Source organism: Ursus americanus, chromosome 11 (assembly GCF_024610735.1).
Source record: "Ursus americanus isolate L20-20 chromosome 11, mUrsAme1.1.p, whole genome shotgun sequence".
In the NCBI taxonomy this organism is placed as follows: Eukaryota; Metazoa; Chordata; class Mammalia; order Carnivora; family Ursidae; genus Ursus; species Ursus americanus.
Genome location: NC_142137.1, coordinates 9,015,679 through 9,041,639, shown reverse-complemented (window position 1 = coordinate 9,041,639; position 25,961 = coordinate 9,015,679). Strand labels below are relative to the sequence as shown.

At 39.5% G+C, this 25,961-nt stretch overlaps 1 protein-coding gene across 1 annotated transcript; it reads left to right on the top strand.

Moving 5' to 3' along the window:
• The first annotated feature begins 122 nt into the window (after nucleotides 1-122).
• Nucleotides 123-25,961, top strand: UBE2J1 (ubiquitin conjugating enzyme E2 J1). The gene is made up of 8 exons (XM_045807071.2): nucleotides 123-317; nucleotides 7,425-7,498; nucleotides 8,433-8,564; nucleotides 11,872-11,956; nucleotides 12,233-12,338; nucleotides 15,415-15,544; nucleotides 16,777-16,896; nucleotides 22,632-25,961. Exons 1-8 carry the CDS (start codon nucleotides 287-289, stop codon nucleotides 22,908-22,910), a joined length of 957 nt encoding a protein of 318 aa, XP_045663027.1. The 5' UTR covers nucleotides 123-286; the 3' UTR covers nucleotides 22,911-25,961.

Here is a 25,961-nt window from a genome sequence, read left to right as displayed (position 1 = left end):
CCCGGGCGCCCGGTTCAGCGACGCCCCGGCCGGCGCCGGCGCCTGCCCGGCCCTCAGGGAGGCGGGGGGAGCCGCGGAGGAGGCGGCGCCATCGCGAAGCCCGCGCCCCGCCCGCACGCTCACCCCCATCCCTCCCGCCCGCAGTCCGGGCCGGGGCTGGGCGGCGTCTGCGGAGGCTCCCTCGGCCTGGCCCAATCGGCCCGAGCCGCGCTGACGCCCGGGCCGCTGCGGCGCGGAAAGGTGGAGGCGGAGGGCCGGGAGGCCAGAGCCGGGACAGCGATCCGCCATGGAGACCCGCTACAACCTGAAGAGTCCGGGTGAGCGGGGCCGGAGGCGGCGGGCGGCGCCGCCGGGTGGGCCGGGGAGGGTGGAGTGACCCTGGGCTCCCGGGCCCGGCGCTGCGGTTCCCTCGCGTCCGCCGCCTCTCGCGGCTCGGCTTCGGGGTTTCGCGCTCTACGCGAGACCGCCGCCTGCCGGAATGGTGCAGGCCGCAGGGCGGCCGGGCGGGCACCGGCCGTCAGTCCTGGGGACCGGCCAGTTCCCCGCAGCACCCGGCCTTTCCCTTTCCTCATCTTGCTCTCGTAGTGCTGGGTCCTAACTCATCCCTGGGAACAGGTGTAAAGGTGATGTCCGTGGGTAGTAGTTAACAGTCCCTTGCGGTACCTGAGCACAGACCGTCGTTATCCCTTCGTCGCTGCCACCGGACTTTTATTAGCTGTTTGACTCACTTGCATGTGAGCATTTGGTTGTTTAAATATCCCATTTGCAGCATTTGGGGCGAATGGAATTACAGACCTAGAGGAAATATACTGTGCTAAACCAGCTAACCAAAGACTAAGAAAACTAGTTAGATGAGCCGTGTACTTTAGAGCTAACCATGATTTTTGCCAAGACGACTAGCATGATATATATCTATATTCAGTCATAGAGACTTCCTGTATTTGGTGCCGCTGCTTCATTCACAGAACAGCCCAAACAATCCTAGCTTCAAGTTCTTTTCTGGTGCATTATAAAGATGCAAGAAAAGTAAGCAGCTCTTTCATATTAAGGCAGGCTGGAAATGAATCACTAGGTTCTGTAAATGGTATTTATTCCATCTGTACCTTGATAAATTTGTTAGGAGGGAGAAACTCCACAGTTCAGCTCTAAGTGATAATCCTAGAATATTAGTGATGGTTTAACTGAATATTGCTGCTGCTTATTTTTTCCTTCCAAGAAAGCATCTTTTCAGTAGGAATCACCAAGATTACCATTCTTATGGAAAGAGCTGACATTGTAAATCTTTGATTTTTAAAAAAAATACTTAAGATGTAGAAACCTCAGAAAAGTCTGAGGCTATTGATTGAACCGAGCATTGTTAACTTGAGTGCTCTCAGGCTGAGAAATGTTCTTAGGTGACCAAGTGTGTAGAATGGGTCATAACATTTGGGGGGTCCATAGACCCCTTTAAAAACCTGGTGAAAGCTATGGGCTTTCCAAGAAATGCATTTATACAATTCAACTTCAGTGGGATAAGGAAGCCCCCCCCCCCCCCAACACACACACCCTGCCCATCTCTTAAGAACACTGGGGGAAAGAAGGAAAGTAAAAGAGGGAAAGAAAACCTTAGGTTTAGGGTTAGATGGCAGAATGCTTAAATTGTTTAGATTGTGGTAGATTTAAATAAAACTACGTGGGTAAAAATGTATGGTGACTCCTTGGTCACATGGTACCAAGTTCCTTAGGACAGCGGAGGTACTTAGTGGAATGCCCAGAGAATAATGCAAATATAAATAATACTGCAGTTTGGAATGGAGAACTGGTGGGTCCCAAGACATTGTTGTTACAGCACATTGCTCGGTTTCGATAGATTATGAAAAGCTTTCAGAGTTCTCCGGAATTTTGTACATTTCCAAAGTATATGATCTGTCAGCTGGCTGAGCTTTGGTCAATATGCTTCTGTGTTATAAATTGCTTCCTCTTTTTGGTATCATTTCCTCAAAGGTGTTGTTGCTGTTCTATAGGAGGGGATTTTTTAAAATGTTTGTTTGTTTGTTCTGTTACTGTGTGGATCATTTGGAGTTCATGGTGAAGGTGAATTAGATGATATATGGGACTTACTAGAAATGCTAGGAGGCATGGTGAAAATGCTTCCTTCCTTTGTTTTATTCTCTGTCATATGATACTTTTAGAGTAATGCATATGTGGAAAAAAATGGTTAAAAGCACTGCACAATGTAAGAGATAGAACCCTTTCTCTGTAATGTGCAGTTGTCTTAGAGGTATGGATGGTACAATTAAGAGAATACACATACAGGTTAAGGGCCAGTGTGCTAGCATGTGGATAGTAATTCATTTTGTAAGTGGGAAAACTTATTTCTTTGCGATTTTTTCTGGAACGGACTTGTGGTTGTGGGCAGAGCTCCGTATGAAGCCACCTCAGAAGCCTCTGACTTAGTCTATCAGTAGTTGCTCTGCATCAAGCTCCCTGGTGCCTTTCTGGGACTGCTCTGGCCGAGATGGTAGGGTCTCAAAGTACAAAGTAGGGAGACCTAGGTATAAAGAACCTCTTGTGGCAGCTTTCTTCAGAAGGGCCTATGGGTGTGTTTAGCAGGTGATTGGTGTCTAAGAGATAGATGCAAACATTTATCTGTTCAGCCACTATTTTCAGCAGAGCCAGCAAAATAAAACAAAACAAAACGGATTTGATCACTCCTCAAATTGAAAATTTTTCCGTAGCTTTCTAATAGCTGTGGATAAAGTTCAAAGTAAAGTATTTAGCTTGGCCTTACAGGGCTGTTCACGATTCCATCCTCGCCTTTCTCACCAACCTATTATCCTACAGCTGTGCTCCTTTGCCTTTTTTTTTTTTTCTTCTCCTTTGTATTTTTGCCCTGTATCCATCTTGCCCAAGTGACTGTCCAGATGGAGCTGCTCTTCTCACCTGTATGCCTTGGTCCCTATTGGAACCTCTGCTTGGAGTGGCTTCCCTTTAATCCGTCGGAAATTCCCATTCTTCATGCTTCTTTAAGGTCGAGCCTTGTCCAGCTACCCTGGGCAGACTATTAGGTGGACGATAAGGTAGTCCCTGTATTTGTGCGCACGTAGTCAGCGTTGGTACTGTAATTGTTTGCATCGCTTTCTCACTATGAGCTTTCTGAAGGCAAGAAGTCTCCGTCACTCAGACATTCTTTAAATGTTTGTTGAATGGGTACATTTATAGGGTCTTTCTGGGCAGAAACACTAGTCCTTAAACATTTGCTTAAGTGCCTTCACTATGGGAGCAGGAAGAGGCACTTGGGGAGCAGACATTGGGTTCATATCCTCAATATACCTGCCTCCTGCATTTTCCCTATGCTTTGGAGACTGCTTATATTAAGATATCTGCTTTCCGAGAGAAATTAGATACGTGAGAGACAGTGACCTGTAAAAGCTCTCTTTAGCTAGAGCTTTGTCTCCAAAGCCCAGTGTAAGCCTAGTGAGGCAGAGCCTGGGCGTGGGAAGATGCCCATGCAGCCTAGAGCCTGGATCTAGAGGGATCAAGTGGCCTCCATAAAAAAGAACAAGAGCAGGCGTGCAGGTGCTCCCCACTTCTTTCCCTTCCCTGGCACATCTTATCTCACCATAGTAGAAGAATTCCTTGAATAACCATGCAAAGAGATAAGAGAGGAGATGATCAGAAAAAGTTTTTAACTATGTGATAGCAAGAGATGGAGGAGTATCAGGAGTGGCGGACTATGCACCAGCCCCAGTTCCAGGCATTGTTTCGAAACTTGCCTATTCCACAGCAGTAATACTTCTCCTTGGGAACAAGAGAGCTATGCCGTGAGGCCAGCTACATATGCTCACTGCCTGGTTTTGAACCAGGGAGAGAGCCTTATAGCCCAATCTGTTTCTGACCTTAGTAACTTGTGATGGGGGAAGGGGAGAGGGGGAAGGAAAGGAGAATTATATGAAGAAATTACTGACTCCCATTCAATAGGTACAAACACTGAAAAAGAATAAAATTCAATGATTTATTTAAGGATTTAGAGCTACAAAATGTCAGAGCCAGAAGTTTAATGCAGCCTGATTCAGAATCCATTTTCTTTTGCACTAAGGCGGTTATAATATATATAATTTCAAGAAAAAAAGATCATGGAAACAGTAGACTAATATTACCTTCTGTTTGGCTGCATGGCTTTAGCTCTCATGTGGTATGTGCCTGTGTGGCCTATGAACTAAAAAATCAGCGTGTTTAGTTGTTGAGCAAACGATTGTGCCTTTAAATACATTCTTAAATCAATTCTGACCCTTTCTTACATCTCTCATAATGTCCAGGTACTACGGGTGTTTATTTTTTTCTCTCCTATTGAACTGGGAGAAGGGCAGAGAAAATGGGGTAAGGGGATGGAATGACATAAAATCTGACTTCTTCAGCTTAATCATTCAGCCAGCTGATGAGGAATGAAGGAAAAATAACCTCTATGGCATTTTTGATTGCCGACGGCAGCCAAATAAATTAACTTCATAACAGCTTCCATGATTTTATTTATATCTAATAATATTAATTTGAAAGAATGATATTTTTGTGTGGCTTTAAACCAGGGTTTTTCCATCTTTGTTCCATGGGACCCTTCAATAGACTAGGTTGAAGGGGATAAACAGCTTGAAGGTCCTTCCATGCTGGCTTCTTCAACCAAAATAGCTCTGTTACCTCTTTTACATATTGAGGTTCTCATTAAGCTTTTTTTTTAAAAAAAGGATTTTATCTTATTGTCAAGTAAGTTTGAAAACCATTGCCTTTCATCAGATGCTTGGAAAGAGATTTTTGGAGGGGTGATGGTAAAATTCAATTAAATTATTATTTGAGTGCTTACTGTGTGCTAAGCCCCGAGGAGCCTGAGTGAAGTAAATTGTTTAGCAGGAAAGACTGGTGTTAAGTAATTACGAATGAGATAAACTTTATAAATGATAAAATACAGAGTGTTATGAGGGCTTACAGCAAGGGGGCTCAATCTAATTTCTAGGGTAGTGGCTTCCAAACCTGACTGACCCTTAGAATTCCTTGGAGAGTATTTCTGGTCTCCACTCCGCTCCAGGACGCCTTAGAAATGTTAATCTGTGCAGGTGGGAATCTCTAATTATTCCTCAGCGTGTACAAGGGAAGGTGTCAGGGAGACCTTCTTGAGGAAGTTGCTTAAAGCCAATCTAGATGAGACAGGGAGTGGGACTGGGAATAGTATTGCAAGCTGAGGAGCATGGTAAGTGCTCGATTAGAAACATAGAGGTAGGGGCTCCTGGGTGGCTCAGTGGGTTAAGCAGCTGCCTTCGCTCAGGTCATGATCCTGGGGTCCTGGGATTGAGCCCTGCGTTGGGCTCCACGCCCAGTGGGGAGTCGGCTTCTCCTTCTTCCTCAGACCCTCCCCCTGCTTGTGCTCTCCTGCCGCTGCTCTCTCTCTTTCTCAAATGAATAATTAAATTTTAAAAAAAGAAACATACAGGTACTTATTGAGACACATTACCCCCCATGTTCCACACACGAGGCTTTGTTCAATTCTTTGACTCCCCCAACACCTGCCCCAAGACTACAAGCTCCTTGGTAACCAAAACTATATTTTATTTTGGTTGTAGCTGTAACATCTAGTATATATACTCAATAAATAGTTGATGTTCAAATATTTTGACCAAGTGAACAAAGTCTGCACTACGCCTATAGGGACCTAGTTCAGTGTAGGAGATGGAAAAGAATTAGTAATTATGGAATACCATGGTGACTTAACCTTTTCCCCCCACTTAGGACCCCTTGATTAATGTGAAATTTTATGCAGAAGTCCTGATACACACTGAACTGTTCGGTTGTATGTGTGGGAAGTGTTCTCAGTTAACCTCTTTCCCTGTAACATTCCAATCTATACGTCCATATATTTTACTGTTATTGTTTCCTCTGCCTATTCATACCCGTGCATAATTCCCACTGTCTTTCTTTCAGATGTCAGTACCTGACCCCTTTTCTCTAATGTCAGCTCTCAGGTTAGGTGCCCACCTGGTACGTACTTCTCTCTAGCACATATGGAACTACAGCAGTTGTTTTTCAAGCAGAGTTTTGGGGAGCCTTGGGCTACCTGGTTTTCTCCTGGCTTTGCTCTCTACACTAGTATCCTAACATTTTTAGCACCTAAAACTTGAGGTGAGAGGGGCTGGGATCAAAGGATTGATCTTTGAGAGCCAGTAGGGAAGGAAAGAGGGTACAGATACAGAGAGGATTCTTGGTTGTGATAAGCTGCCAGTAGTCATTAATCATGGAAGGAAAAGGCCCATTAACTCCAGGAGGTGGAAGAAGAATAAGACGAGGAGTAAACAGGTGTGAAATAGTCTTGGGGTGCTAGTTGGAGTGGGCTGGTGGGCTTACCAGAGAAATTCAGGAGCATTAGGTGGCATTGTGTCCCAATGGAGATTGTGGATCATAACTCTATCAGTGTGCCTGCCTCTGTGACTCCCCCCACCCCCCTTTCAGTAATGCTCAGCTGTTTGGGTATAGATACCAAATAAGAAGAGGGTTGGGTTGGGTCAGCTAGCATTGTATTTTATTAGGGGATTATGAAAAAACTCCTAAGAGCCAAGTGTGTGGATAAAGAGGGAAGTGAATATAGGTGTAGGTAGGCATAGAAAATTATGGGGTCTGTGGATTGGAAGTTTTAATTAAGCTGAAGAGTCATTTCAAAAAGGAATTCAAGGGGCACCTGGCGGGCTCAGGCAGTAGAGCATGAGACTCTTGATCTCAGGGTCATGAGCTCAAGCCCCACATTGGGTATGGAACCTACCAAAAAAAAAAAAAAAAAAGGAATTCTGTTAGAACAGTGGAGATTCAGTGACCTCTGGGGACACCCATTTATATTAATACAAGATAGTGGGTGGAAATTCCCAAGAGGTGGAGGATGTGGGGGGGGGGTCTCCTGTTCATGAGCATGAATTCCAGAGGGCACATTTTTGTTAATATAGACATATTAACAAGATAGAGTTGGACGGCCTGTGTTAGAATCCCAGCTGTCATTTACTAGCTTTGTGACCTTGGACAAGCTACATAATCTCTCCATGTTTCAATTTCTTTGTCTGGAAAATGGGAATAAAAATAGTACCTATCTCATAGCATTGTTTTGAGGATTCCATGAGTTAATGTTTGAGTGCTAGCACATAGGAAACATATGTAGGTACTTATTAAATAAAAATAGTACTGCCCTAAATATTTAATTTAATATATATTTCTTCTAATGCCTAGCTACCATGCCCTTCCCCTCTCCAGTTAATACTATTACCTCATAATTAAACTTTCACCATATACTCAGTTGAACTATCCCTCTACAACTTTTTATTGAAGTAGGAACTTTTTCATTAGGTTTGTAAATCTGTGCTAATCTCTTGGAAAAGTGAATTTTAAATGTCTTTATCTTATGAATTTTATTTTAGCTGTTAAGCGTTTAATGAAAGAAGCAGCAGAATTGAAGGACCCAACAGATCATTACCATGCACAGCCATTAGAGGTTAGTTTCCATCTTTTATATGTATGTTAATACTTTAATATTTTAAATGAATTCCTTAAAATTGTCTTTTCATTGCTTTGAGTCATTACAGATATGTTTGGTGTGGTTTATTGATGTATTTTACTCCCTGTATTTTCTTAGTATTTATTTCATTAGCCATTCAGAATCCTACATAGCAAATTTCCATTCTCCATAAAATGGTCTCAGATGCTAGATTGGTTTTAGGTTTTGAGTATGAGGGAGGGAGGGGTAATGGAAAGAACCCCAAACTCTTTATAGTTTGGATGACCTGGCCCCTTGAAGGGACTCCTGCAGCTAGTCTGGACTTTTTGCACAAACATTTCTATTTCTTTTCAGTCTTTTCATCTGTAGAAGGAGGGTATTTAAATGTGCTCAGTCTGGTTTCCATGATAATAATGAAAATACAGTATGTGCAAATATTTTGCACACTGTAAACTGTAAAGTACTTGGGGACTCTAAGGTGATGTTGATAGCATATTTATTAATATTACTGACTACTTAAAAATAAACAAGTTCTTAAGCATCTATGAGGGATAATTTTTTAAAGTTTGTTAAAATAATCTACATTTACAGCAATTATTTGATTATATAATAATTATCACTAATTAGTATTCAAGGATTAATTTAACTTAATTAAATCTGTAATCTAATTTATGAATATATAACAATGCTCAGCTGTTTTTAAATGCATTTGTTTAAAAAAGATTTTAGCTCTCGTGGGACATGAAAACTAGATTAAATAGCTTTTATTTATAACTTTTATACTTGAGATATTTTGTGTATTAGAAACTATTCTAGTAATAATGTGAAACATTTAATATTTCTCACCCAGAAATATTTCTGGTACTCGTTAATAAAGATGATCAAACGTTTTAATGTTATTGATTCCTTGCTGGTTATTGCTTTTGTTCAGGATAACCTTTTTGAATGGCACTTCACAGTTAGAGGGCCCCCAGATTCTGATTTTGATGGAGGAGTTTATCATGGACGAATAGTACTGCCCCCAGAATATCCCATGAAGCCACCGAGCATTATTCTTTTAACGGTAAGAATTCTTGGCTTTTTGGAATGCTTGTGGTTTAACTCTTCATGGTGACTGCAAAGCATGGTTAGCATACTCATTTTCATTAAGAAACATAGGGTGCTTGGGTGGCTCAGTTGTTAAGCGTCTGCCTTCAGCCCAGGTCATGATCCCAGAGTCCTGGAATCGAGCCCCACATAGGGCTCCCGGCTCGGCAGGAAGCCTGCTTCTCCCTCTCCCACTCCCCCTGCTTGTGTTCCCTCTCTCACTGTGTCTCTCTCTGTCAAATAAATAAAATCTTAAAAAAAAAAAAAGGAAAGCAAGCAAGCAAGCAGAACGTTGTTATAATTTTGTCTTTGGGGACCAGGACTTGATAGTACAGTCTTTTCCCCAAAAAATAATTCCTAGGAATTATTGATGCTGATGAATGCACAGTTGCCATAGTGTGGTTGATAGGATTCAATGAATTAGTGGATACAAAGTGCTAGGCACAGTGTCTGGCACTTGGTAAGTACTCAGGAAAAGGTAGTTAATGTTATTATATCTCTTACATCGTCATCTTCAACTTCTCACCTTTCTTATATTCTTTTCCTCAGTTTCCTTATTTTTACGTACGGCTCTGAAAATAAGAACTGTCACAGGGTTCTCAATAAATGTTAGTTACATTATTACTATTTATATCTTAGAATTTCTGTCTTCACATATTTTACCTCCATGTGAAGGAAAACTGTTGATCCAGTTTTCTCTTTTTTTCCTGGGATGTTGTTCCTTCAGAGTAAATTCTTCTCTTACTTATTAAGCTCTCCTTTAATTTGCAAGTATGTCTAATTATCCTCTAACCTTGAAAAAAGCAAAACAAAACACAAAAGCCTTTCTGTATCTGTATCTCTCCTACCTCTTTAAGCTGTTGTCCTATTTCCTCTTTGATAACTTCAAGACATCCTTCCCCTAGTTTAGCCTGTTGCAGGCTGATTCCACATGCTTACTACAGCAGTCTCAGAGACCAGTTTGAGAAATTGCATTGCCTCTTCTCAGTCCTCATCCCGGACCATCTGAGTTAAATATCTGACACACATGGAGGAGCAAATGGTGAAACAAAAGGTATTCATCAATACGTACTAAACTAAAGCTGCTTTTACTTACATTTAGTGAGTGGAAAGAACATTAGTTTCAGAGCCAATAGACCTGGATTCTGACCACTGCTCTTTCCATTACACCAGGCAGGTTGCATAATCTTTTTGAAATTCAGTTTTCTTATCTGTCAAGGGTTGTGTATGGTAAATACAATCACAATATAAAGTTCCTAGCATGTAAAATTTTGTCCTTAACAATTATTAGGTGATGTCGAGAATTGTTAATACCGGCAGTAGGACTGGATCAGGGTCCTGGAGGGACCCTACTATGTTAGGAGTCACTTTTTAGTTGCTAGATCATGGGGAGAGCCAAGTGGTCCAGGGGATGGGGCTGGTGCATGGGGAAACGGATGGGGGGTGGGTAGTTGGGGCAGCAGCTGTTAACCAACAAGTACAGAAATATTTTAGTAGTTAACCAATGTATGGTCATGGTTAGCACACTGTCTGAGAATCAGCCCTGCCTTCCTGATTTTCAATATTTGATCTTTCTGGTTCACTTCCTCTATTTTGAAAAGTCTTCTCTAATCTTCATTCAGCAAATATTTATTAAACATATGTCATGCATCATGGGGCTCGGTCAGTTAAGCGTCTGACTCTTGATTTCAGCTCAGGTCGTGATCTTAGGGTCATGAGACTGAGCCCTGTGTCAGGCTCCATGCTCAGTGCAGAGTTTGCTTGTCCCTTTCCTTCCCCCTCTGCCCCCCCAATCTCTCTAAAAATGAATAAACAAAATCTTTAAAAAAACCATATGTCATGCACCTTGTAGGTGTGGCAGAGAACAAGTCAAATTCTCTGGCTCCGTGGAGCCTATATTCTAACTTCATGCCTCTTCTTCCTTTCCCTTCCTCTGAGTATGGATATTCTGTAAGTTCACACATCAGCTATTTTCTCTTATTTCTATGAAATGGTTTCTCCGGTCACCTCTGTGAAGTCGGATACCAAACACGTGTATCTTCTTCTGATGTCAGCGTGTCTGTATTTCTGCCTGTCTGCTGTACGTCATCAACAGCTCTTCTCCCAAGACAACAGATCCATGTCCCAAACAGAAATCGTTACCTCTGATCTGTCTCTTTTGTATTCCTGTCTTATGAAATTGCATCATCCTTAGGAAAATCACTCCTGTCTCAGAGCCTCCTGCACCAATGTCTAGTTAGGTGACACCAGGTCCTCAGGTTTTTCCTAGCCTCTGCATGTCTTCTCTTTTAGATCCTTCACGGAGCCTAGCCCAGTACTGTACTCAGAGGAGGACATCAGGACATTATCATATGTCATTTATTTAGATTTCAGAAAGGTGCTACAGCTTCTTTTTTTTTTTTTCAGGGTTTATTTATTTATTTTTAATGTTTTTTTTATTACATTATGTTAGTCACCATACAGTACATCCCTGGTTTCTGATGGAAAGCTCGATGATTCATTAGTTGCGTATACCACCCAGTGCACCATGCAATACGTGCCCTCCTCACTACCCATCACCAGTCTATCCCATTCCCCCACTCCCTCCCCTCTGAGGCCCTCAGTTTGTTTCTCATAGTCCATAGTCTCTCATGCTTCATTCCCCCTTCTGATTACCCCCCTTTCTTTATCCCTTTCTTCCCCTATCGATCTTCCTAGTTCTTATGTTCCATAGATGAGAGAAATCATATGATAATTGTCTTTCTCTGCTTGACTTATTTCACTTAGCATTTTCTCCTCCAGTGCCATCCATGTTGTAGCAAATGTTGAGAACTCGTTCTTTCTGATAGCTGAGTTATATTCCATTGTATATATGGACCACAGCTTCTTAATCCAGTCATCTGTTGAAGGGCATCTCGGCTCCTTCCACGATTTAGCTATTGTGGACAATGCTGCTATGAACATTGGGGTGCATATGGCCCTTCTCTTCACTACGTCTGTATCTTTGGGGTAAATACCCAGTAGTGCAATGGCTGGGTCATAGGGTAGCTCAATTTTTAACTTTTTAAGGGACCTCCCCACTGTTTTCCAGAGTGGCTGGTGCTACAGCTTCTAAAAACGGCTTTTATTCGTTTACAAGTATTTGTGGAGCGGCTGTAAGAAGACAAAAATCTGTGTCCCCTTGGAGATTATATTCTTTTAAAGTTTTCTTTTAAAATTATTTATTTATAAAATATGTTTAATCTTACAAAGTATAAAACATTAAACATATATACAGTTTTTAAAACGCCTTATTCATCCCTAAGGCTAACGGGCGGTTTGAAGTAGGCAAGAAAATCTGCTTGAGCATCTCAGGACATCACCCTGAAACTTGGCAGCCTTCCTGGAGTAGTGAGTATTAGTTTAAAGTGAATATACGTCTTCTATAACTCTAATCAGTTCCTCATTAGAAACTATAACACCTTCTTGAGACTGTTTGGATAATTAATTTGATGTTACTGAATAAAGAATAAAAATTCTTACCTTGTCTCAATTTTTGCCGTCATTTTAATAAAATCACCCTACCTAGACCTCTTCAGTGAAAACCTGTGTGTCTTTTTTCCTTTCCAGAGTAAACCCAGTTCCTTTTACAAAACAACTTAGATTGATGTTTACTTTTTATTTCAGTAAGAACAGCATTACTAGCCATCATTGGGTTTATGCCAACAAAAGGAGAGGGGGCCATAGGTTCTCTAGATTACACACCAGAGGAAAGAAGAGCACTTGCCAAAAAGTAAGTTTTGCATTTCTTTCTTTGTTAAAATTTAAATACTATTCTGGGTAGTGACCGTTAGGAGATGGGCTCTGTCTCTTACTTTGTGAGTTACCTTGGTTACAGGATCTAGTCTAGTTTTGCTATTTTAGAATTTCATTTGTGGCAGTTTACTACTCAGGGGTGGCCAGAGTCTAAAGAATTGATTTCATGCTGTCTAGTTTTAGAAAGTAGTTGGTAATATCAACGGCAGTGAGAGGTACTCTCTCTGAGAAAACAGTTCTAGTCATTTGTCTCTACGTGGGCAGCATTCCAGACGGAAAAAACAAAAACAAAACAAAACCCCCCAAAACCCAACGCAGTTGTTTATATGTAGCTTTCCATAAGATTAAAAACTTCTTAAGGGTAGGGAGGGACAGTCCGCTTTATCCATCTTTGCATCTGCAGTATCAGGCTCAAAGCAAATGCTCAATAAATGATCCAAAATAAAGTAAAGGAGATTTTCTTTATCAAGTTATGGTTTCCTAGTGGTATTTCCATCTCGTTTTTTTCAGATGCGTTCTGTCTCTATAACCCAGATTAGTCATCTGATTCAGGGTAGCCTCTCCTTTGAGTAGTGCAAAGACTAATGCCTGCTCTCTTTTTTTAAGAACAACTTCTAACCCAGTTTATTTTTAAATCAGTGTGCATAGGGAAGAGACCTTATAAGAAATCCTATCGAGAGGCTTTCCAATCCTAGAATACTAGACCCAACCCTCAGCAAATGTTGAAGATTCCAAAATTGCAGTGAGGTGAGGAGAACGAGTATTTAAAAGTACTTACGTCCTGTAATTCTTGATCTTGGTCGTTTTCCTGCTTTGGACTCTACTGTCTACCGCCTCTCAGACACATTACGTTAATTAAATGATGGTATTTCCTACCTTAGCATAGCCCAGAACACGTCCTCTGTAGATGTTTGTTAAATCAAATAGATCTTAGTGTCTGAAAGATTTGTAGACTCTTGGATTTCATCAACAACTTTTCTTTTTAAACCTTATTTCCAGGTTCTGGGGACATACCCTACTGCAGCTGTTGTTCACAAATTCTATAATATGTACTTCGAATATATAGCATTTGTTTTTACTTGATTTTCTTTGTTGGCTTTCTATCCTGATACTTTTATCCAGTTCATTTCATGTATAAGGAAAAAAAGAACTTTGTTTATTTGTTCTAGACTTCCCAGTGTAAATAATCTAGGTTCTTAGTCTATGATAGAGGCTTTTTAAAAAACATGGTCTTGCATTCATCCATGGTAGCATATTGTCCTTGTGGATAAACTAATATGTTAAAAATTAACCTTCCCCTTTAAGTTTCATCTGACTTTTCAGTTAAAAGTGGACATTTTTTAATGCAAATAATTTGGATACAGCTGACTCTCAAAAGGATATGGATAGCAGTGCTGCTTCTGGTGAAACAAAAATAGTCAGCAACAAGTACAAGTTAATACTACTTTTACATTTATTTTGTTCACATGAAGTTGTTTAATAAATTTAAATAGTGGAGCGCCTGGGTGGCGTAGTTGTTAAGTGTCTGCCTTCGGCTCAGGGCGTGATCCCGGTGTTATGGGATCGAGCCCCACATCAGGCTCCTCCGCTATGAGCCTGCTTCTTCCTCTCCCACTCCCCCTGCTTGTGTTCCCTCTCTCGCTGGCTGTGTCTATCTCTGTCAAATAAATAATAAAATAAATAAATAAAATCTTTAAAAAAGCATGTTCTTAAAGACCGAAGGCTTTTATTTTATTGATGAAAGTACAATAAAACAATTTTTAAAAAGTTCAGCAATGAAACAATATATCCTTCTATATATTATACATATTTATTTCCACTCATACAAATCCTCAGCACTCTTGTGGACTTCAGGACACTTTTGGCTATATCTGGAATACAAAGGGAAAAACGAAAATATAGAAAAATAAATCTTGGGAAGTCTAGTAAACAGATTTATCTTTAGTCTACTTAATATAATGAGTGATAAATTTCAGAGTCTTTGGATTTTATATGAGTTCTCTGTCTTTCAAGTTATAGTGCTATTTTGTTATTTTTATGTTTTTCCAAGTTTGTATTTAAATTCCAGCTAGTTAACATACAGTGCAATATTAGTTTCAGTTGTAGAATTCAGTGATTCATCACTTATGTCCAGTGCTTGTCACAAGTGCGCTCCTTAATCCCCATAACCTGTTTAACTGTACCCACCTCTGGCATGCTCCCCCACCACACACACTTCCCCTCTGGTAACCCTCAGTTTGTTCTCTGTAGTTCAGAGTCTGTTACTGGTTTGCCTCTCTCTCTCCCCCCACCCCTAACTTGTTTCTTTTGTTTCTTAAATTCCACATGTGGGTAGAATGATATGCTATTTGTCTTTCTCTGACTGACTTATTTCACTTTGCATAAGTTATACTGCTATTTAGATAAATAGGATTGGTGAATTTTTTCCTAGAAATATCTGAAAATTCTATTTTTGGTGGCTTCTTTACTGTTTTATGTATGTTTCAGCTAAAACATAATTCAAACTTTATAGTGACTTTTTTCCACAGGGTCAACATAGTTTTGTTATGTGTGATCTTGGGGACAGTGTAGTTAGACATTTTATATATTTTGTTGTACAGATGTAAAGCTTAGTTTTCTTTAGATAGTATGTTGGAAAAAAGTGGAAACTAGCCCTGGATTTTTTTTTTTTAACTTTACATTTTTAGAAATTGAGATATAACTGACTTCAGTTTTTGTTGTTTTGTTTTGTTTTTAAGTTTTATTTATTTAAGTAATCTCCACACCCTACATGGGGCTTGAACTCACGACCCTGAGATCAAGAGTTGCATGCTTTTCCACCTGAGCTAGCCAGGCACCCCAACATGAATTTTTTTTTTTTAACACCAACCTAACTTGTATATTTGTCTCAGAACTATAATATTGTCATAATTGTCTAATTTACATGTAGATGAATATGATATGGAATTATCCAGGGTTCTTTTATTTTGAATTGAATCATTCGGTATTTGAGTGTCTTGAATTAACATTCAAGTATTTGATTTATACGCATTAAAAAAATTATTTCCTACCAGATCACAGGATTTCTGTTGTGAGGGATGTGGCTGTGCCATGAAGGATGTCCTGTTGCCTTTAAAATCTGGAAGTGATTCAAGCCAAGCTGACCAAGAAGCCAAGGAACTAGCAAGACAAATCAGTTTTAAGGTACCCTAAATTTGTAAATAAATTCTATGTGACCCTTTTGTTTACTGCCAAATTCTGGATAGAAAGTAAAGCAATATAGTTCTGTTGCAATAAGGTTTTACAAATAATTTTTTCTTATTATGAAACTAATCATATACATTCCCAAAGGCAGTCCAGCATAGTGATTAAGAGCTTGGACTCTGGTATGCAGTTCTGGGGTTCAGATCCCAGCTTTGCTCTTTATTAGTCGTAGGATATCAGACATATTACTTAGCCACTCTGTACCTTTTCCTCATCTGTGAATAATAATGTTACTTATCTTGTAGGATTCTTATGAGGATTGAGTGAGTTAATACTCACTTAAATGTATTGTATTTAGAACTGTCCCTGATACTTAATAAATTTTAGCTCTTATTATAGAAAGTATAGTAATTTAGAAGAAAATAACAATTGTACATAATCCCATCCCCCCAAGATAACTGCTGTTAATATTTTGGCATATCTCCCTTATATCCTTTTTTCCCACATTTGTCTTATTCAAACATAGAGTTACTTCTGGAATTTAATGAGCTCTATTAAAAAATGTCAACCTGCATTAAGCAAGATGCTACCTCCTCCCTGTTCACCTGTCTTACATCCTGTCTGTCCTTTCATATCCAGTTCTTGCGAGAAATTTTTCCTTCTGTTCATTGTGTTGCCTGGAAGAGGAGGTGCTTAATAAGTATTGGTTATTTTTTTCCTTCTGAGGATTCCTATTGTACTTAAAATTGCTTTCCTGAAAATCATAGGGCCAGATGCGTTTTGTACATCAGATTTTCGCATTTTAGAAAATACCAAACATACACCGTATTTTAGTACCCGCAGTGCAATCTGGGGCAGTACCCCATAATCAAGTCTATTATTCCCTCAGCAAACCTGGGAATATTTACACTAATGTGGGATAAAGACTGTCAGTAATCTCACATGTCACACTTCACCTGGAAATTGAAAAAAATTAATTTGGATTTGTGGATTATGAACCATGGGTGTTAGTTTTGTCTCTCACCAGGTAACAGTTCCTTGAGAACAGGTTTTGTCTGTGCTTCTTCCTGAAACACCTAGCACAGTCTTAGACACGTGAGCGCTCAATGTTTAACTGATTGATAGTTGATATTAAATTAGCAATTAAAATAAGTCCAAAAGAGGATGAATAGGTGTGGCTCATTCTGTACATTTCCTGTTGTAACACTGCTCTTGGGTGTACCTTTTTATAGGCAGAAGTCAATTCATCTGGAAAGACTATCGCTGAGCCGGACTTAAACCACTCTTTTTCACTAAATGATTTACAGGATGAGATACCTACAACATTCCAGGGGGCTACGGCCAGTACCTCGGTATGGCTCTTGTCTTTTACATATGTGTATGCCTATATCATTATCATTATCTGCAGTAGGAGGAGGAGGAGGTCTCTAGATGAAATATCTGAATATTTTGATTCTCCTGACAGTTGGATTCCAGCCCACCTCTCCCTCTAATGAGTCATATTATCTTAAGCAAATTATTCATACTTTTTGGGCCTTCTTTCTTGTTAAATAGGGTTGAACTAAATAATTTTTAGGTCCTGTCATCTCTCCAGAATTCTGTGATTTCTCTGAAAAGTTAGTTACAGTATAGCACTACACTCTGAATAAAACCAAATGTACATACATTAGCCACTTTCTAAATAGGCACTGTTTCTTTGGCAGGTTTGATAAGTTGCATTCAGGCACTCAGTTAATGAAGGACTAGAGCCAAAGTTTTGCCTCAGACCTGGTCTGCCCAGTACTGTAGCCACTAGCCACATGGAGCTATCTAAATTTATATTTAAATTATTCAAAATTAAATCTAAAGTTCAGTTCCTCAGTCACACTGGCCACATTTCAAGTAATCCATAGCCACCTGTGGCTGGTGGCTGCCATAATGGACAGCGAAGATATCGAACATTATCGTCTCAGAAAGTTCTATTGGACAGTGCTGCCTTGCACATAGTAAGTGTCCAATAAATCATTGTTGAATGAAAAAGTAAGTGAATACTATGTGTCTTGTTAGTTCTGCCCTGACCTATTGTCTAAATATTGGGGGGTATAGGTCATCAGAGTTTGATTAAGAAAATGTGACTGGGTAGTTGCTAAATAGAACTATCGAAGAAAAACATTGATTTCCTTTCTGTATATAAGAAAACATGTCTTTTTGGTAACAGACTGGTTGAGTAGCTACATTTTTTCCCCCTCTTCAGTTTTAGAGAGGATTTTAAAGGGTCAGGAAAGTTGAAATAGAAGCTGGCAAATACAGATTTGCCCTTTCCTCAGGAATAACTTACTATAAAGTGGAACTGAATAGTCCTGAGTGGTGGTTCTCTCCTTTTCAGAGAGTGAGATGGGCAGAGACGTAGGTAGGAGAGAGAAGGGGAGAGGGTGTGCCGGAGGAAGTACTTGGAGGACTGGAGATGGAGGTATAAGGAAAAAGTGAATGCTGAGAGTTAATCGGTTTTACATGATCTGCGTGTAATTTTATGAATCGCAGAGGGATATTATGAATTAATTTTAGTCAGTATATATTTTACCTTGAAATATTAAAAAAAGTCAGTTTACTTTTCACCTTTAGAATTCTAATTTTTTTTTTTTATTTTATAGTTTTTTAAAAAATAGAACCATCCCATGGTTCCAGAGAGGAGGGTGGTTCTCTTTTTTCACCTGTAAGGACAGCCTCCTGATACTCGTGATGTATTTCAATCTGTCTTCAGTCTCCTAAATCTATGTTAAGTTCCCCCTATTGCATATTGCAGTTATACTTATTCTACTTGTAATTTATTTTATCATTAATTATTTATTGTCTATCTTCCCAGCATATCTGTTCCTTGAGGATCAGAGCTGTCTTTCTGTTGCACTGTATCCGCAGTGCCTGGCCTTCTGCCTTGTATATAGTTGGTGGTCAATACATATTTGTTGATTGAATAAATCAATCTTAGGATTGGCACTTTAAAAACATATTAGAAATACAGGCAAAGAAATCAAGAAGTTTAAGTAAATTACATTTCACAACCAATAATATTATTACAGTGGTATTTTCCATTTTGGTTTGGTTTGATTTCTTTTGTTTTAATTTTTATCGTTACAGTATAGTTGATATACAATGTTCCAATAGTTTCAGGTGTGCACTTTGATTTTAAAGTACATAAAACTTAAAATTTTTTCATAGATACAGGTAATTGATACCAATTCTGGTTAAAACACCGAGAAGTAATCAATTGTTACAGTTGCAAGTTAAGCTTTTAGTTACATTTACATACAGATTATCTCAGAGTATGATGATATAATTTGATCACCATGGAAGTAATTGAAACTTGGTTTTGGCTAGGGGGGGCTGCTTCACATGCAAGTGTAATATAAATTCACAAATGTTATACATCAAATCCCAGATAAGCCATGTTTTTTTAGCCTTGAGGGGGCGAGAGATTGCCCAAAGTCTAAATACAGCAGATAATATCAGGCCATCTGTTGCTTTTTGATGCAGATTTTTTTAGCTGTGTAGAAATGGGGAAAATACTGATGGTAGTTTTGTGGTCTTCCAGTCTGTTAGATTTTTTCCCTCTTCCTAGGGATTGAGGTCCTGAATGAGCCATTCCATTTTGTATTAAAAAGCAAACACAAAACTCCTTCACGGATGCTGGTTATTCTAGATTATTATAGGAAAATTTATATGTATTACAAGGGAATTATTTGTGACTGTTGGTTTTTTAAAATTAATTAAATTAAATACACATGTCATATACTTCTACCTTCCCAAAAATGATTGCTTCATCTTAACTAAGGAAACGGAAACTGGTATGACTTAAGTCTTCATTCAGTGATAGGTGTATTTGGACAAGTTTAGGTCAACAGCAAAAAGATAGAAGTCCTACCACCAATCATACATACCATTTTGAAAATGTTAAAGCCAGCTTCATGTGAACTGCCAGAATTTTGTCCAGTTAGTCCTTAAACTCCAAGCAGTCTAGGTTTTTCTGAGTCTATAACCTTGGGGTTGTTATCATTTTCTCTTGATGGGATTGTTTTAAATAGGAAAAGTTCTAGAATTTTATGGTATCTCAGCACTAGTCGATAATAGTAATATATTATCAAGAAAGCATCTGAAATACAGGAATCTAATTAAAGCAGTATGTCCCTTGAGTATTTCCATTAAGTGCATGTACTAAAATATCATCTAAAGTCAGTGTTTTAAGGGATGGTTGTTCTAAATATATTTTTTAAAGATTTTATGTATTTATTTTAGAGAGAGAGAGTGGGTGTGTGTGGGAGGTGGGGGAGGGACAGAGGGAGAGGCAGAGAATCTGAAGGAGACGCCTCCCCATGGGTGGGCAGATCTCAGGCCCCGAGATCATGACCTAAGCTGCAACCACGAGTCGGCCCCTCAACTGGCTGAGCCACCCACACGCCCCTAAAATATGTTAATCATACTAACAGGGGTCTGAAAAACTCTCCTAAGTAATGACTTTTTAAAAAATCTAAATCAGGGCGCCTGGGTGGCTCAGTCGTTAAGCACGTCTGCCTTCGGCTCAGGGCGTGATCCCAGAGTCCTGGGATCGAGTCCCACATCAGGTTCCTCTGCTGGGAGCCTGCTTCTTCCTCTCCCACTCCCCCTGCTTGTGTTCCTTCTCTCGGTGGCTGTCTCTCTCTGTCAAATAAAAAAATAAAATCTCTTTAAAAAAATTAAAAAAAAAAAATCTAAATCAGTGGGGCGCCTGGGTGGTGCAGTAGGTTAAGTGATGGACTCTTGGCTTTGGCTCAGTTCCTGACCTCAGGGTCGTGAGATCAAGCCCCAAGTAGGGCTCAGCGCTCAGCCAGAGTCTGCTTGAGAGTCTCTCCCTCTGCCCCTCCACCCTGCATCTGCATGCACGCTCGCTCTCTCAAATAAATAAATCTTAAAAAAAAAACCCTAAATCTAGTGTCTCCAAAGGGGTATATTAACAGTAACGGTATTACTATTAACTAGCATTTAATCAGCAGTTGTATATCCTAAGCACTTTATATCGTTACTCCTTTTAATCCTTACAACTACAGACTTGGATATTATCCTCACAGTACAGATGAAGGAGCTGAGTCTTAGGTTGAATAATTTGCTTAGGGCCCTGCATCTCCAAAGTGGTAGAGCCAGCCTAGTAATGACAGGGCTCCCTGTTTTAGTCAGGTATATGGGCATTGTATTCTCCCCTCAAACTACTGGGAAAAATAGCATGTATAAAATAAAATCTTTAAGCCAAATCAATCTCTTGTGCTGGTTTCTGGATTGATGGCACCTTCATGTTTTTCCTTAAGAGCCTTCCTTGTAGGCCTTGAGCACTTTTGCCGCCTCAGACCCTTCTAGCTTCTTGGCTGAGCTGTCAGAAGAGTGGGAGATTTCAGACGCAGTGTTGCTGCATCAGCTGCTACAACGCAGCTCAGCCCGATGAGGGTTGGTTAAGATCCTGTACGGTGCCCGTGACTGCGAGAGAGCTCATGAAGTGCTGCTGCTTTGTGAATTTGCTCCCTTCAGTGAGCTCCTTGTTGCTGGGAGGCCTGCAGTTTGAAGTCCCAAGTCCATGCAGCTCTGATTCAGTGTCAGCATTGACTTTTATTTTTAACTCAAAGTCAGTAGTTCCTTTTTTATCTCTGTGTTATGGGTCACTACATTTGAGTGCTTCCAAAGGACAGTTTTAAGAAACTCAGATTAGTCAGACCTTTTAATGTTGAAATGAGTATCAGATTTAAAGTGTAATTTCCTCTGTAGGGTAACTTAGATCAGCAGTTTCTTCCCTAATGGTTATAGCTGTTGCCAGGACAAAGCCCATCCTCTTATTTTTTCGAAAAATTTAAGGGACGCCTGGGTGGCTCAGTTGGTTAAGCCGCTGCCTTGGGCTCAGGTCATGATCCCAGGGTCCTGGGAGGGAGGCTGTTGGGCTCCCTGCTCAGTGGGGAATCTGCTTCTCCTTCTCCCTGCCCCCCCCACCCATACTCTCTCTCTTTCTCAAATAAATAATACGGTCTTTAAAAAAATTATTTGAATTACATTATTTGATTTTTTCCCTTCTAAATATTGAAATTTTCTCTAATGGAAGGTATTTTAAATGTTTTATATTTACTCAGTTTTTAAAGTTATTCTGAAGAAAACATGCATTTCTTATTTTTTATTTGAAAGGGTATTGGCTCTAATATAACCAGTTTAAGGTGTTTTCAAAAAAAGAATTAAAGTCCATTAGGTTATTAGAGGTAGAGTTAGGGGGTCTATATAAATAAAATGGAATTCATATTTTGTAGAGCTTTCTTATCTATAAACCGTATTTAAGATTTTGAGTCACGTGGTACCACATTGTGGTTATGCTTGACCAAGCAGTCAAGGTAGAAAGCATTGATACCTCGCGCTTTGCGGGGCCAGCTAGTGTGCCCAAGTATGCTTTACGTACAGAAAGTAACACAATTCAAATACACAGTAAAGGGTTCTCCTCGACTTGTGCTCAATTCAGTTGACAGGAGTTATGAGAAAAAATAATCCTGGCTTGGAAACCACATCTAATTTTTGTGACAGTGCTGCTGTGAAGAACGTACGGTTTGCAGTTCTTCCGTGTGCTGTGTGATTGTCGGTGGAAGCATGTCGATGTGGTAAGATGATGCTGGAAGAGGCCTGGGTCATGAAAGGCGCACTGTTGAGAGTTAAACTTTTCGCCATTTAGTATGGCAATTTTTCAAGCCGAGAAGAAACCGGATTGCTTCCTTCCTTGGCTCTCCTGCAAGTGAGGTGCCCAGATGTTTAACAGGTATCGCTGGAGTTACACCGGAAGGAGAGGAGAAAGTCATCTATAGGGCAAATGGCTGAACTCTGTCCTCGTCTTATTTGTTGCTGATAAAGTCCTCCTCTGCCTGATGCGTACTCAGAATAAGTTGCATTGTCGGCTTATTCAGGAGGGTAATTAGTTATGGCATTCAGATCATTCTTGGTAGTTTTGCCTTTAGTCATATTTTAGTGCTCTGAGGTTCTGTGTACTCGTGAATAGATAACAGCTACATATATACGTTTTCTTTGCCAATTTCAAACAAAATTTCCTTAAATTTCCTAGTATGGAGCCCAGAACCCCTCAGTAACATCCCTTCAACAGCCTGCTCAGCCCGTAGCTAAGAATACCTCCATGAGCCCTCGACAACGCCGAGCCCAGCAGCAGAGTCAAAGAAGGTCGTCCACTTCCCCAGATGTGATCCAGGGCCAGCAGCCAAGAGACAACCACACCGATCATGGCGGATCTGCTGTTCTGATTGTCATCTTGACTTTGGCATTGGCAGCTCTTATATTCCGACGAATATATCTGGCCAATGAGTACATATTTGACTTTGAGTTATAATATTGTTTTGTGTCTTAAGAGCTGTGACTCAACTGCTTCATTAAACATTCTGCATTGGGTATAATCTAAGAATTGTTTACAAAAAGATTATTTTGTATTTACCCTTCATTCCTTTTTTGATCCTTATAAATTCAGTATAGATACAGCTAGACTTTCAGACTGTGTCTGCTTAGTTTAAGGGACTGGAAGTTGAAGTTCCTTGTCTCACCATATGACCTGCTTTACAGAGAAATAACTTACTGTTGTTTCTCATGCCTCAGCTGCTTTTTATGTAAATTTGTGATACTTTTCTTCTGTATGACCCTTTGAAATTTTTGGATTAAAGAAGGTGTTTTAAGTTCCGGTGAGTATTACTAATTACTCAATACCGTTTATTGAGTACTCTGTTTCTGCTTATGTAGAATGATATAGGGGTAAGAGTTGAAAAGGGAAAGTAGAGCTCTTCAAGTAGCTTGCTGAGAATGTCATTCATAGGAGATATACTGGGATGCCCATTCTGTGACTTACTTTGTGTCCTAAATGTTGTTCAGTGAAAGTAACTATTTCAGTCAAACATTTATGAGGAAATGAGATTGCATCTTTGTTATTGGATGTTATTTGGAGGGAATAATGCTTTGTAACCACTTTGATATGCTGTTATCCCCTTCTCTCCCAAATGCACACAAGATTTACAAAGAAAGAAAGGAAACAGTCTTCCATAAATCTTTTTTAAAGGAAAGAAGGGTCCACGCCAGGAAATCACTTGATTTTCTTCCAGAAATCAAATGGAAAGATCTTCAGATTTTAATGTTTGCTCTGCTTTGAATTGTATCTCTTTTGAAGGTATTATATGCCTAGCTTTGTAATCACTATAAATTTAATTATTCCAGGAATATGTATAATGTTGAAATATTTCATGTACCATTTTAATAGAAAAGTTCAGGGCCCAAGTAACAGTGATAGAAATTAGGAAAACCTTTACTTAGAATTGTCCACCTAATCAAAGCCCAAGAAATAATTTTCAGTGCGAAGTCAATATATAGGTTATGCTAGCTAGCTCCGTGGATTCTAGCAGAGAATTTCATCATCATAATGCCTGGTGAGAACATAGAATCACAGAAGAACATTGCCTTCAACACGTTCAGTAGCAGCATTGAGGGCACTCCTGAGAGTATTTGTTAATGAAGATTTAATTTTTAAATACAGGCAGTCCCCTGCTTTCAAATAGGTTATGTTCTAAAAGTGCATTTGTGAGTTACTTTTTTTTTTTTTTTAACAACTCAGTGTTGTAAATGGCGTTCAGGTTCTAGACAAGTCCAAAAAGCTAGTTCGTAATGTATCTTGAACACTTTGGGGGATGGTATTCATAAAGTCCTGAATGTAGTTTTAACTAACTGAAATTATGGGCAAGATAGAAACAATTTGTAAAATAGTATTAAAGGCAAATTTAATTTTACTGCTGCTATGGACTTTGGTTCTGTTATCAGACACAATTTCTATTTTCATCTAATAGCCATCTTTTCTTTATGTCCATATCTAAAGTAAGAACATACTGTATACTATTATATAATACATAATTGTCTTAAACTTTAATAAATTAGCATTTTAAAAGTGTTTACAGATTGTTTCTGTTACATCTACAGCCGAAGTTGGTAAAGTCTTAAAAAAAGCTCAAGGACTTTATGAGGACCCCCTATGTCAGGAAAATTATAGGTGACCATTTTATAACTTTATTGCCATGAGAAAGCACAATCTGAAGTGTCGGTTTGGAACGCAAAATATTAGAGATATTGGTTCAGTGGTCTCCTAGCAAGAGGAGATAATGGGGAAGACCAGATAATGTTATCAGCTGAGAAGAAGAAAGTCCCCTGCTCTCAGCCTGTGCTGAGATTAATCGTGTGCTCTCTTCCTTCCACTTCCTCCACTTCCTCTCAGTCAAACCTGAGCCGGCCTCTGGACTATGTAGTCTTGTTACATGTTTCCATGGTGTGTACCAATACTTTAAGATTGATTAAGCCAAGAAGATTTTGCACTGAGCTGGTCCTTCTCTGTCTGATTTGCCTCTCTTCCCTCCCCTATCAAATGACAGACCACCTTCTTGTTTGTGTTGGCATTTTTTAAGCACCCGATACACGTATCTGTAAGTGGCATATTTTTGTTCTTTCCCTTTCGGCTCACAGAGGCTACCTAAAAATCCTTAAGTTGTCAGCCAGGTCCCCATTGTGGAGTTGATGAGCAAAATCAATCTTTGGGGCTATTCGTACTTGAACATCACCCAAAGAGACTTCAGAAAACTGTTAGTTTTTAAGCCCCAGTTTATCCCTTTAATTAGAGTGCAAGGACAAAACTAGGTGTGTGATCTGGTTGGTAAAAGCTTAGGACTCCTTCCCCCAGTCCTCAGATTTAGGTAATTCATGGCTTTTTCTTTGACCTACAAAGCACATGACTACATAGCAAGGTAGTTAAAATAGCATGCTCGAAAAAAATAGATAATGTCTGTTTCCCCTGTAACTGTCGAAGCCAATGAAAGCTTTCAAATTTTATGTATTGTGGGGCTTTTATGTAGCACTTTACGTTTTCATGCTGCTTATTGTTTTATTCTACTGAAATAAATGAATTTCATCAAAATTCTCAATGAATTTTTTAAAAAAAACTTTAAAATTGTTAATCATTTTGACTATAGGAATATAATATTTCCTATTTCAGGAGAATAAGAAATCTTTTTTTATTTTTGGCTATGAATAAACTTTCTGGTATCTTGAGACCTCCCATTTTTGTAGACCAGAGTCTGTAAACAGGCGAACCTCACACTTCTGGACTTACTTGAGTAAAAATCTAGCCTGAAGTACTGAAAAACCTATACTGTTGCATTATTTGCAAGTAAGTATATGAAAAGTGAATGCATTTAGTGAACCTGACTCTTAACAAAGACTAATGTGCACATGAGCACAGGTACTGTTTAAGCCTTGGGGGAGGCTGTACATTGCTCAGAAGCTGTTTGGAACGCCTCTTGAACAGTCGCCTTCGGGACTAGTTTGAGCTGCTCAATAAAACCAGTGACTTCATTCATAC